The sequence below is a fragment of the Mus musculus genome, chromosome 1 (genome assembly GCF_000001635.26).
Source record: "Mus musculus strain C57BL/6J chromosome 1, GRCm38.p6 C57BL/6J".
Lineage (NCBI taxonomy): Eukaryota > Metazoa > Chordata > Mammalia > Rodentia > Muridae > Mus > Mus musculus.
In genome coordinates, this window is record NC_000067.6 from 177,955,052 (window position 1) to 177,968,738 (window position 13,687).

General features: G+C 40.5%; 1 protein-coding gene across 4 annotated transcripts in view; it reads left to right on the plus strand.

The window, feature by feature from the left end:
- Catspere1 (cation channel sperm associated auxiliary subunit epsilon 1) overlaps positions 1–7,202 on the plus strand; it is a 153,835-nt gene extending 146,633 nt beyond the window's left edge. For all 4 annotated transcript variants that reach the window (XM_017314031.2, NM_001368823.1, XM_017314033.1 and 1 more), the window contains 2 exons: positions 4,770–4,823; positions 7,029–7,202. In XM_017314031.2, the coding sequence (XP_017169520.1) occupies positions 4,770–4,823; positions 7,029–7,182 (208 nt within the window). In that variant the 3' untranslated portion in view covers positions 7,183–7,202. The remainder of the gene's footprint in view (positions 1–4,769; positions 4,824–7,028) is intronic.
- The last annotated feature ends 6,485 nt before the right edge of the window (positions 7,203–13,687 follow it).

A 13,687-nucleotide genomic window follows, 5' to 3' on the forward strand; every position in this document is an offset into this window, starting at 1 on the left:
AATCATATAAAAGTATATAATTTATATAATATATTGTTATTATATATAAATATATGTTAATGTTTATAAACATGTGTGAGTTTAGTTGGAGTTGCCCCTACTCAGGGTATAATGCTCCTTAATGAAGCCATAAGTTGCCCAATAAAAAGCCCAGTGCTAGGTTTTGAATACCTCTCCTTGAGCTGTATGATCAGGGACAACCTAGAGACCCCAAATGAATACAACCTATTGTCATTGATTTTCTTTACCCAGAAGAACTGGATAGTTAGACTCTAAAGCTGAAGACCCCACACACTTCGGCCACAGGACGCAGAGAAATCAAATTGATATTGACCAGGAAGCTTCCTCCCTATTGATTGACTTTCATATTACTGGAAGGTGCTATACAGGCTGCTTGTGGCAATGTCAGCAGCACTCTAAACCACTGTGAGCCTGATAAGCTATGCCCACAGGGGTACAATGGTGGCATGGGTGCTATGGGGGTTAGCTAATAAAATTATGATCGCCTGTTCTTACATGTTCTTACATGTTCCACAACCCTGGATAAGCCTGGAAATAGGAAATAAGAGAATAAGTTTAGTGACATAAAAGGATTTAACAGACAGACAGACAGACAGACAGACAGACAGACTAGCAGACAGAGATTAGATGAGACAAGCTATGACAGTGAGTGGGAAGATGATGGGGTTTGTATCTAAGTTTAGTCCTAACTCCAGAGGAAAAAGAAAATGACAGCAACCCTCATGAGGTTAGCTGAGTGTTCACCAGAGATAGGACTGTAATAAAAACTTAGTCTGAAATAGTCCCCATCTGCTTATGCCTCCCAAATGCTCAGCAGAAACAAATGAATAACTGGACTGGAAGAATTTACTTTAAAAGCACACACACACACACACACACACACACACACACACACACACACACACACACAATATCTGGAAGGAAACATTCTAGCAAATAAACCAGACAGGAAAAGAAGAAGCCATAGACAAGGAACAAGGACCAATAGAAATAACTACCTATACAAACAAACCTCTGAAGCTCCCACCCCCCTCCCCCAGTATTATGCATGTAACATAGAAGATACAAAATACATATGCTTGTATCTAGGTCAGTGTTCTATTGCTGTGAAGTGAGGTCACAGACCTCTTAGAAAGAAAAGCATTTACTTGTGACTTGCTTACACTTTCTGAGGTTCAGTTCATTATCATCACGATGAGAAATATGGCGGCACAAGTGCAGACATAGTGCTAGAGAAATTGCTGAGAGTTGTCTATCCAGATAGCAGACAGCAGGAAGAGAGGCCCAGGCTTAGACTTCTGAAACCTCAAACCCCACCAGCTATTGACACAATTCCTCCAAAAAGGCCACACCTCCTAATCCTTTCAAATAGTGATACTCCCTGGTGACCAAGCATTCCAATCTATGGGCCCATGGGGGCCATTCTTATTTGGCTTGAATGTTAATTTTTTTTTAAAGAAGAGACTTTAAAGGAAGATGCAAGGAACCCAGCTGTCTGCCAAAAGAAAGCCTGTGTATAAACTCAATAGAATTTAATGAAGCCTCAGAAAGTGCCAAATTAATATTATTTTCAGGAAAATGTACACAACCAATGAGCACCATGCTATGTGAAAAAGCCACACTGAGAAACATAAGTGGCTCATGTTTTCTCTTACAAATACAATCTAGACTGTAGCAAAAGTCATAAACCTAGGAGTGGGGCTGTTTGGAGAGAAAAAGGATGTCAGTGGGGAGCAGAGTGGAGGGACAGAGGGTGACTGTGATGGACCATCATCGTATTCATGGAAGAAAATGGTCATGCAAAAAAGTCTAATGTTGCACAATGACTACAAGCTAATAAAGTAGTCAAAATAAAGACTATCAAGAGAGTGAATGAGGCTGGAGAGAAAGTGAGAGTGGAAATAACTAATAATTGCAGTCCATGCTATCATCATGTCCTTGCCCCAAACTGCCCAACTTTCAAGTAACCACAACAGTAATTTATTTTATGAGAGCATAATTATACTTAAATACTAAAAATACACTTTCCATCCAAAGCAGAACAAATCAGTTTTACTACATCCAATGTGAAGTCCAAACACTCAAAACAATTTTTTGTTTCTCCTATAATTTTGTCATGAAGAGATATCAGTTCCCAGTCGTCACCACTTGCGACCCATACACCTAAAATATGTAATATACGAGTAGGAGAAATGGAAAGGGGGGAAAGTAAAAGTTAGTTCACATATAAGTCATATAGAAATAGACACTGATAACTATAGTTGTTGTTTACTTGAGACACAGTCTCTCTCTATAGCCCTGGCTATCCTAGAACTTGCTATGTAAACCAGACTGGCCTTGAACTCTCAGAGAACTACACTCTCTATCCCGAGTGGAGTGCTGTGGATAAAGGTGTGTACCACCACACTAGGTTCCCCATCTGTCTTAGAGTTTCTATTCCTGCACAAACACCATGACCAAGAAGCAAGTTGGGGAGGAAAGGGTTTATTCAGCTTACACTTCCACACTGCTGTTCATCACCAAAGGAAGTCAGGATTGGAACTCAAGTAGGTCAGGAAGCAGGAGCTGATGCAGAGGCCATGGAGGGATGTTACTTGCTGGCTTGCTTCCCCTGGTTTGCTCAGCTTGCTTTCTTATAGAACTCAGGACTACCGGCCCAGGGATGGCACCACCCACAATGGCCCTCCCACCCTAGATCACTAATTGAGAAAGTGCCTTACAGTTGGATCTCACGGAGGCATTTCCTCAAGGGAGGCTCCTTTCTCTGTGAAGACTCCAGCTTGTGTCAAGTTGACACACAAAACCAGCCAATATACCATTCTTATGCACAGTATGTCTTTAGCCAGCACGGTACTTTGTTTTCTGGCAGAAAATATTTTTATTCCTATGCAATCTAAGGTCCGATCATGTGCTACACACATGTGCCTTGGGTTATAAATGAAAAACTGGGTGGCTCCCAATTCTGTTGCCCTGGTTCTCGAACTTATGTATTCTGGCAGTGGGATTAAAACCTCATCTTGGTAGTGGTTCCCATAGCACTGCCTCCTTGTAAGAAGTTTGCAACTCCATGATGACCTTTCATTCTGCTTTTAGCTCTTGTTACTTACTATATAACTTATTACCCAGACCAGAGGCTCAAAGAGTGAAATGAAGCTTTAATAGAGAAACAAGTGAATACCAAAAACGCCCTAGAAGTAAAGGAAGTCAGAACGGGGAGACGGGGAAGCAGGTAACTCCAGCCCCGGTGTAGCCTTCAGTTGATTTCACAGGGACACTGGAGCAGGGGTGCCTGGCAGAACTGTTCTGAGACAGGGAAAAATCTTTGGGCCTATGGGACACTCACCTTTGGAACAGACTTTCTCCAGGTACAGGTGACTTTGGCAGAAGGCAGGTCCTGGCAGACTTTTGTCTCCTTTTGAGGAAACAAGTACTTCAATCCAGAAAGTAAGCTCTCTATGCCAAATGCTTGGCCATGTCGCCATTGTGCCTCTTCCTGTGAGGTCCCGTTTCAGGTATGCCTTGTTGATTTTATTTATTTAACTTCATTTGTTTATGTCTGTGCAATACTGGAACTGAGCTGAGGCCTCACACATGTTAGGTAAGCTGTCTACCACTATGCTACAACCCCAGCCCTTGTCATGAGAGACAAAGAGGGTCCAACATCAACGATCCATACCCAGTCCCTTGAGTAGCATTATCTCTGATGGTAACCATACTTCCTTGCTCTAATTATAAATCAATTCGCTTTTCCTTGATCCCATACACAATGGAACAGCCCATTCCTATCGCAGAGTCCCCTTCCTGTGACCTCGGGACTCTACTTGGCTTCGGACACTGATACCAGTCTCGGTGCTGTCACAAACAGTTTCTTCTGGGCCCTGCCTGAAGGTGGAAGAGCAACAGAAATCTAAGAAATTCACCTCAGCAGACCTCTTTAAACAGTCTTTACATTTTGTCATGCATGACTGATAATGTCAGCCTGACAGGATTCAGAATCACCAAAGAGATAAGTCTCTGGACACGTCTTCTAATAATTTTTCTAAATTAGGTTAATTGAGGAAGGGAAGACCCTCTCTGAAAATGTGGACTGTACATTTCCATGGACTAGGGTCCACTACTGAACAAAAAGGGAAAGTGAGCTGGACACAGCACTCATTACTCTCCCCCTCCTCCTCTTCCTCCTCCTCCTCGTGTGGGTCAGCTGTGACCAGTTGTCATGCCTTCCTCCCCATGGTGGACTGTATGTCTTGAGGTGTGAGCCAAAGCAGACCCTTTCTTCCTCTAGTTGTTTTCATCGGGAGTTTAGCCATAACAATGCAAGACCTGAGCCTCAGCTCCCTCATCTGGCAGGAAGGGTTCTTGTGAGGACTAACATAGAGCATGTATACACTCTGCACACCAGGCACATAGTAAATGCTCATTTAAACAGCACCTCTGCATGCAATGGTTCACTGTGTTATACCTCTGAAGATACTTATGATTGGTCTGTATTATTGAAGTCATTATGACTGTTGCCTTGAAAACTACCACCCAAAGTGTGTAATACTGTGAGGACAGAACCTCTGAGGACTCTCACAATGGCCTGAAGATGCTGCATTGGAAAAAGAAAAACGGTCATAACTGTCCTGTAAATGCATGTCTGCTGTGTCCTTGTTAATAAGGTTCCATATGACCTGATTGTGAGCATATATATGGATATTTTAAACACCTTTAACTTAATCTTTAATACTGCCTTTTCTAATTTGCAGCTTCTGTAACCTAACAACTATTTTTGCGATTGAGAGCTTAGGAATGATTCCCAGGTAATGGGCAGTTTTTCTTTGTTTGCTTGTTTTATTCTGTTTCCTGTGTTGGCTTTTTTGAGACAAGATCTCATAAACCAGGCTGGCCTAGGACTCTTGGTCCCCACATCTAGCCCAGTGCCTGGTAGAAAGTCTATGCTGATCGTGGTTCAAAAGAGAACCCTTTGCCTGGTCACGGAGGAGAAGAATCACACTGAGATAACTGCAGGCCCAGAGAAAGTAACAGTACAGAGAACTGCTCCAAGCAGACACTGAGACCTCAAGTAGAAAACAACCCTTAAGTATCTGGATTAAAATGTAAGCCCTCTCGTGGTAGGTACCTCCATAGAATCCCAGATGAAGAGACTTGAAGTGAAGGGCCCTCAGCACAGAGTTGTTTCCAATGTCCAGGCACTCACATACACTCACACTCACACTCACTGACATACACATGCTCACACACACATACACTCTCTCCCGTGCTATCACATATATACTCACACACACGTACACATTCATACATATACACAATCGCTCACATAGTCATACACATACTTATACACACGCTCACATACTCATATACACACGCACAGACACATGCTCACTTGTTCTCTCACAAATACACCCACACTCTTACACATATGCATGCTCTCACACACAATCACAAATGCTCAGTTACCACCAGCCATGTAACCAAGCCCTAAGCCTGGAAGGGTAGCTCCCTATACTCCATAGCCAGAGGTGAGAGGATCACTTGAGCCCAGGAGTTCCAGGCCAGCCTGGAAGCACACTAAGGCCATGTCTCCCTGTGTGTCCCCACCCATCCCTCTGTATTTGTGTCAGTGAGTGATGACAACATCTTCATACTGACGATGCCCAGAGTTGGCAGTTCTCCTTATTCTGGAATGTCGCCTGTTAACAAATGCTGAGACTTTTGAATACAGCTTGGACTAACCCCTTCTCTCCATTTCCTCACCCACATCATCATGTCCTTCTCCCATCGTGTCTCACACCCAGGAAACTCCCTCCTGTTGCTCTTTGCCTAAACTCCAACTCTTTTCTTACTGTATGCTTTCTCTTTTCTGATGCATGCCCACCTGTTTTGGTTTCTGTTTGTTTGTTTAGTTGGGGCTGGGAGTGTTGGTTTCAGGGGGAGGTATTTAGTTGGACTTAGGCTACTTTGTGGGTTCTTCATCTACCCTTCTTGATCCCATTTCCTCCACTCTTTTAACCCCCTAACACTAGATACAAGAGAAAAAAAGGATAGAGGGGACAGGGGAAGGGAAATGTTATCATTAAGACTATTTCCTGCATCGAGTTCCTTGGGGCAAGTTTGATCTTTGCCATCAGTATATCTTATTTCTTCTACTCTTCCTTCTCCTCCTCCTCTTCTTTGTGAATGACTACTTAACAGACCACAACCAATCCAACCTATAACCTACCACAACCAAACTCTCAGGTTCCTAGCGTTTATATACCCTCTGAAAAGTCCCCAGAATTTCAAACATCCCAAAATGGCAGCACTGTGGTCAATCTGAAGTAGCCCCACATTCTACACCTGGAATTAAAACAAAAGCATAGTTCTATTTCTGTGTTTTGTTTGTTAAAAAACAAGACAAAACAAAATTCCCACAGCAGGTGGAGGCCGGGCGGGGGTGTCTTTTTTTCCTTTTCCATTTTTCCCTCAGTGCTGGAAAGCATACCCAAGGACCTCATTCCTGGTAGACAAGGCCTCTGCCATTGAATTCCATCCCCAGTGCCTTTGGCTGTCTCTCCTCATTTCTACCCACACTGTCCTGTAGGCTCTACAGTTGCAGCCACACAGAACTAGGTTACATTCCAGAATGACCCAGGAGGTCCTCCTTGCTTCTTCACGTGTCCATGCCCCTGCATACATGTCTTTCCTTCCCTAAAGCACTGTTCAGCCACAGCCACTTCCTCCTCTGCAAGGCTTCACTGGCTGACTCTTATCTACTCTTGGGTCCATCTTCTGCACCACTCCACGGGGTCCTTTCATGCTTCCTTCTCTCCAGCTGATCACACAGGTCTCCCTGGGAAGCCTCGGGCAAGCTACTTAACCATGTTGAGGAAAGATGCTTGGGCTTCTTACTCCATTTCTGCCACCAGCAAGGGAGGGAGCTGTTCTAAGACAGTGGGATTGAGTAGATTAACAGGCAGAGCATGGAGAGTGACTGTCTTATGGCTCCTTTGTTGTTGTTATTCCAGATCAAGTGTCTACCTGGTAGCTGCCTTGATTTTTGTCCTGATGCTCACATTCATCAGCATTCTAGTTCTGAGCTATTTCTGGTACTTGAAGATTTACAGGCAGTTTATTATTGAGCCACTTCACAAGCGTCCTGCAAAACAGAAGAAAAATTAGGAAACTGGAAAGTTAACTCTGAATATATATATATATATATATATATATATATATATATATATATATATATATATATATATAAAATACACATATAAGTAATTATATTAAGAATGTATGTTTGCCTAAGAAACATTAAATATAAGTTCATACTATTATTAAATTCAATATCTGAATAATATTGTTACATTACTCCCCTGAATAGCTAGCATACATTGTATTATTGTGTTTGTTATTCCATTTTAATGGTAGCATATACAGTCTTACATTTGAATTTTAAAAAACATATAAAAACATCCAGTTACCTTTGACTCTTATGGTGCTTCCTAACAATGAAACTTTTGACAGAGAATAAATGTGTCAAGTATTATTTTATTGGATCATATGGAACTGTTTATTATTGTGGTTAATTTATATATAAGTACTCAATAAAAGCATATGTATTTAGTCATCTGTTTTGAAATAGATTTCATAAGCTTTTCTAGTGGTAGGTTTCACACACGAGTTGCAGACGTTATATAGAAAAGGTCATCTTGGGCTGGAGAGATGACTTAGCCATTAATTAAAGGTTCACAACCAAAAATATATAACAGGGCAGCTAATAGTCTACATTTTAATGCTCTTTTCAACTTTGATTCTCATGTGTATGTGTTTATATGTGTTGACCAAACCCGCTCAGTCAGTCAACATGTTCTCAGCCTGGGAGTGAGGATTAAAAAGAAAAAAAGACAGACGACATTGTAGCATGACCCCAGTCAGTTCTGAGACGGAAGGCAAGTTAATTTTCCTAATCTGCTTTTTATATCATTTTAATTACATGCAAGGGGGCTTGAGAGATGGCTCAGCGGTTAAGAGCACTGACTGTTCTTCCGAAGGTCCTGAGTTCAAATCCCAGCAACCACATGGTGGCTCACAACCATCTGTAATGAGTCTGCAGCCCTCTTCTGGAGTGTCTGAAGCAGCTACAGTGTACTTAAAGCATACAATAAATAAATCTTTTTAAATAAATTACATGCAAGTATTTTTTAAAGCTTTGCATTTTATTCTTTTTTTAATTTTTAATATTTTTTATTACGTATTTTCCTCAATTACATTTCCAATGCTATCCCAAAAGTCCCCCATACCCTCCCCCCCCCCACTTCCCTACCCACCCATTCCCATTTTTTTGGCCCTGGCATTCCCCTGTACTGGGGCATATAAAGTTAATGTGTCCAATGGACCTCTCTTTCCAGTAATGTCACTAGGCCATCTTTTGATACATATGCAGCTAGAGTCAAGAGCTCCAGGGTACTGGTTAGTTCATAATGTTGTTCCACCTATAGGGTTGCAGATCCCTTTAGCTCCTTGGGTACTTTCTCTAGCTCCTCCATTGGGAGCCCTGTGGTCCATCCAATAGGTGACTGTGAGCATCCACTTCTGTGTTTGCTAGGCTCCAGCATAGTCTCACAAGAGAGAGCTATATCTGGGTCCTTTCAGCAAAATCTTGCTAGTGTGTGCAATGGTGTTAGCATTTGGAAGCTGCTTATGGGGTGGATCCCTGGATATGGCAGTCTCTAGATGGACCATCCTTTCGTCACAGCTCAAAACTTTGTCTCTGTAACTCCTTTCATGGGTATTTTGTTCCCAATTCTAAGAAGGGGCAAAGTGTACACACGTTGGTCTTCATTCTTCTTGAGTTTCATGCGTTTAGCAAATTGTATCTTATATCTTGGGTATCCTAAGTTTTGGGCTAATATCCACTTATCAGTGAGTACATATTGTGTGAGTTCCTTTGTGATTGGGTTACCTCACTCAGGATGATGCCCTCCAGGTCCATACATTTGCCTAGGAATTTCATAAATTCATTCTTTTTAATAGCTGAGTAGTACTCCATTGTGTAAATGTACCACATTTTATGTATCCATTCCTCTGTTGAGGGGCATCTGGGTTCTTTCCAGCTTCTGGCTATTATAAATAAGGCTGCTATGAACATACTGGAGCATGTGTCCTTCTTACCGGTTGGGACATCTTCTGGATATATGCCTAGGAGAGATATTGATGGATCCTCCAGTAGTACTATGTCCAATTTTCTAAGAAACTGCCAGACTGATTTCCAGAGTGGTTGTACAAGCTTGCAATCCCACCAACAATGGAGGAGTGTTCTCTTTCTCCACATCCTCACCAGCATCTGCTGTCACCTGAATTTTTGATCTTAGTCATTCTGACTGGTGTGAGGTGAATCTCAGGGTTGTTTTGATTTGCATTTCCCTGATCATTAAGGATGTTGAACATTTTTTCAGGTACTTCGATGCCAATCGGTATTCTTCAGGTGAGAATTCTTTGTTCAGTTCTGAGCCCCATTTTTTAATGAGGTTATTTGATTTTCTGGAGTCCACCTTTATGAGTTCTTTATATATATTGGATATTAGTCCTATCTGATTTAGGATAGGTAAAGATCCTTTCCCAATCTGTTGGTGGTATTTTTGTCTTATTGACAGTGTTATTTGCCTTGCAGAAGCTTTGCAGTTTCATGAGGTCCCATTTGTCAATTCTTGATCTTACAGCACAAGCCATTGCTGTTCTATTCAGGAATTTTTTCCCTGTGCCCATATCTTCAAGGCTTTTCCCTACTTTCTCCTCTATAAGTTTCAGTGTCTCTGGTTTTATGTGACGTTCCTTGATCCACTTAGATTTGACCTTAGTACAAGGAGATAGGAATGGATCGATTTGCATTCTTCTACAAGATAATGACCAGTTGTGCCAGCACCATTTGTTGAAAATGCTGTCTTTTTCCCACTGGATGGTTTTAGCTCCCTTGTCAAAGATCAAGTGACCATAGGTGTGTGGGTTCATTTCTGGGTCTTCAATTCTATTCCATTGGTCTACTTGTCTGTCACTATACCAGTATCATGCAGTTTTTATCACAATTGCTCTGTAATAAAGCTTTAGATCAGGCATGGTGATTTCACCAGAGGTTCTTTTATCCTTGAGAAGAGTTTTTGCTATCCAAGATTTTTTGTTATTCCAGATGAATTTGCAGATTTCTCTTTCTAATTCATTGAAGAATTGAGTTGGAATTTTGATGGGGATTACATTGAATCTGTAGATTGCTTTTGGCAAGACAGCCATTTTTACAATGTTGAACCTGCCAATCCATGAGGATGGGAAATCTTTCCATCTTCTGAGATCTTCTTTAATTTCTTTCTAAAGGGACTTGAAGTTTTTATCATACAGATCTTTGACTTCCTTAGTTAGAGTCACACCAAGATATTTTATATTATTTATGACTATTGAGACGGCTGTTGTTTCCCTAATTTCTTTCTCAGCCTGTTTATTCTTTGTGTAGAGAAAGGCCATTGACTTGTTTGAGTTAATTTTATATCCAGCTACTTCACCGAAGCTGTTTATCAGGTTTAGGAGTTCTCTGGTAGAATTTTTAGGGTCACTTATATATACTATCATATCATCTGCTAAAAGTGATATTTTGACTTCCTCTTTTCCAATTTGTATCCCCTTGATCTCCTTTTGTTGTCGAATTGCTCAGGCTAGGACTTCAAGTACAATGTTGAATAGGTATGGAGAGAGTGGACAGCCTTGTCTAGTCCCTGATTTTAGTGGGATTGCTTCAAGCTTCTCACCATTTACTTTGATGTTGGCTACTGGTTTGCTGTGGATTGCTTTTATCATGGTTAGGTATGGGCCTTGAATTCCTGATCTTTCCAAGACTTTAATCATGAATGGGTGTTGGATCTTTTCAAATGTTTTCTCTGCATCTAACGAGATGATCATGTGGTTTTTGTCTTTGAGTTTGTTTACATAATGGATTACGTTGATGGATTTCCGTATATTAAACCATCCCTGCATCCCTGGAATAAATCATACTTGGTCAGGATGGATGATTGCTTTAATGTATTCTTGGATTCGGTTAGTGAGAATTTTATTGAGGATTTTTGCATTGATATTCATAAGAGAAATTGGTCTGAAGTTCTCTATCTTTGTTGGATCTTTCTGTGGTTTAGGTATCAGAGTAATTGTGGCTTCATAGAATATGTTTGGTAGAGTTCCTTCTACTTCTATTTTGTGTAATAGTTCGTGCAGAAGTGGAATTAGATCTTCTTTGAAGGTCTGGTAGAACTTTGCACTAAACCCATCTGGTCCTGGGCATTTTTTTTTTCTGGGAGACTATTAATAACTGCTTCTATTTCTTTAGGGGATATGGGACTGTTTAGATCGTTAACTTGATCCTGATTTAAATTTGGTACCTGGTATCTGTTTAGAAATTTGTCCATTTCATCCAGGTTTTCCAGTGTTGTTGAGTATAGCCTTTTGTAGAAGGATCTGATAGTGTTTTGGATTTCTTCAGGATCTGTTGTTATGTCTCCCTTTTCATTTCTGATTTTGTTAATTAGGATTTTGTCCCTGTGCCCTCTAGTGAGTCTAGCTAAGGGTTTATCTATCTTGTTGATTTTCTCAAAGAACCAACTCCTCGTTTGGTTAATTCTTTGAATACTTCTTCTTGTTTCCACTTGGTTGATTTCACCCCTGAGTTTGATTATTTCCTGCCGTCTACTCCTCTTGGGTGAATTTTCTTCCTTTTTTTTCTAGAGCTTTTAGATGTGTTGTCAAGCTGCTAGTGTGTGCTCTCTCCAGTTTCTTTTTGGAGGTACTCAGAGCTATGAGTTTCCCTCTTAGGAATGCTTTCATTGTGTCCCTTATGTTTGGGTATGTTGTGGCTTCATTTTTATTAAACTCCAAAAAGTCCTTAATTTCTTTCTTTATTCCTTCCTTGACCAAGGTATCATTGAGAAGAGTGTTGTTCAGTTTCCATGTGAATGTTGGCTTTCCATTATTTATGTTGTTATTAAAGATCAGCCTTAGTCCATGGTGGTCTGATAGGATGCATGGGACAATTTCAGTATTTTTGTATCTTTTGAGGCCTGTTTTGTGACCAATTATATGGTAAATTTTGGAGAAGGTCCTTTCAGGTGCTGAGAAGAAGGTATATCCTTTTGTTTTAGGATAAAATGTTCTGTAGATGTCTGTTAAGTTCATTTGTTTCATAACTTCTGTTAGTTTCACTGTGTCCCTGTTTAGTTTCTGTTTCCAAGATCTGTCCACTGATGAAAGTGGTGTGTTGAATTCTCCCACTATTATTGTGTGAGGTGCAAAATGTGCTTTGAGCTTTACTAAAGTATCTTTAATTTATGTGGCTGCCCTTTCATTTGGAGCATAGATATTCAGAATTGAGAGTTCCTCTTGGAGGATTTTACCTTTGATGAGTATAAAGTGTCCCTCCTTGTCTTTTTTTTATAACTTTGGGTTGGAAGTCAATTTTATTCGATATTAGAATGGCTACTACAGCTTGTTTTTTCAGATCATTTGCTTGGAAAATTGTTTTCCAGCCTTTCACTCTGAGATAGTGTCTGTCCTTTTCCTTGAGATGGGTTTCCTGTAAGCAGCAGAATGTTGGGTCCTGTTTGTGTAGCCAGTCTGTTAGTCTATGTCTTTTTATTGGGGAATTGAGTCCATTGATATTAAGAGGTATTAAGGAAAAGTAATTGTTGCTTCCTATTATTTTTGTTGTTAGAGTTGGCATTCTGTTCTTGTGGCTGTCTTCTTTTTGGTTTGTTGAGGGTTTACTTCCTTGCTTTGTCTAGGGTGTGATTTCCGTCCTTGTATTGGTTTTTTTCCGTTATTATCCTTTGAAGGGCTGGATTCATGGAGAGATAATGTGTGAATTTGGTTTTGTCGTGGAATACTTTGGTTTCTCCATCTATGGTAATTGAGAGTTTGGCCGGGTATAGTAGCCTGGGCTGGCATTTGTGTTCTCTTAGTGTCTGTATAAGATCTGTCCAGGCTCTTCTGGCTTTCATAGTCTCTGGTGAAAAGTCTGGTGTACTTCTGATAGGACTGCCTTTATATGTTAATTGACCTTTCTCCCTTACTGCTCTTAATGTTCTATCTTTATTTAGTGCATTTGTTGTTCTGATTATTATGTGTCGGGAGGAATTTCTTTTCTGGTCCAGTCTATTTGGAGTTCTGTAGGCTTTTTGTATGTTCATGGGCATCTCTTTCTTTATGTTTGGGAAGTTTTCTTCTATAATTTTGTTGAAGATATTTGCTGTTCCTTTGAGTTGAAAATCTTCATTCTCATCAACTCCTATTATCCGTAGGTTTGGTCTTCTCATTGTGTCCTGTATTTCCTGTTTGTTTTGAGTTAGGATCCTTTTGCATTTTGTATTTTCTTTGATTGTTGTGCCGATGTTTTCTTTGGAATCTTCTGCACCTGAAATTCTCTCTTCCATCTCTTGTATTCTGTTGCTGATGCTCGCATCTATGGTTCCAGATTTCTTTCCTAGGGTTTCTATCTCCAGCATTGCCTCACTTTTGGTTTTCTTTATTGTGTCTACTTCCCTTTTTAGTTCTAGTATGGTTTTGTTCATTTCCATCACCTGTTTGGATGTGTTTTCCTGTTTTTCTTTAAGGACTTCTACCTGTTTGGTTGTGTTTTCCTGTTTTTCTTTAAGGA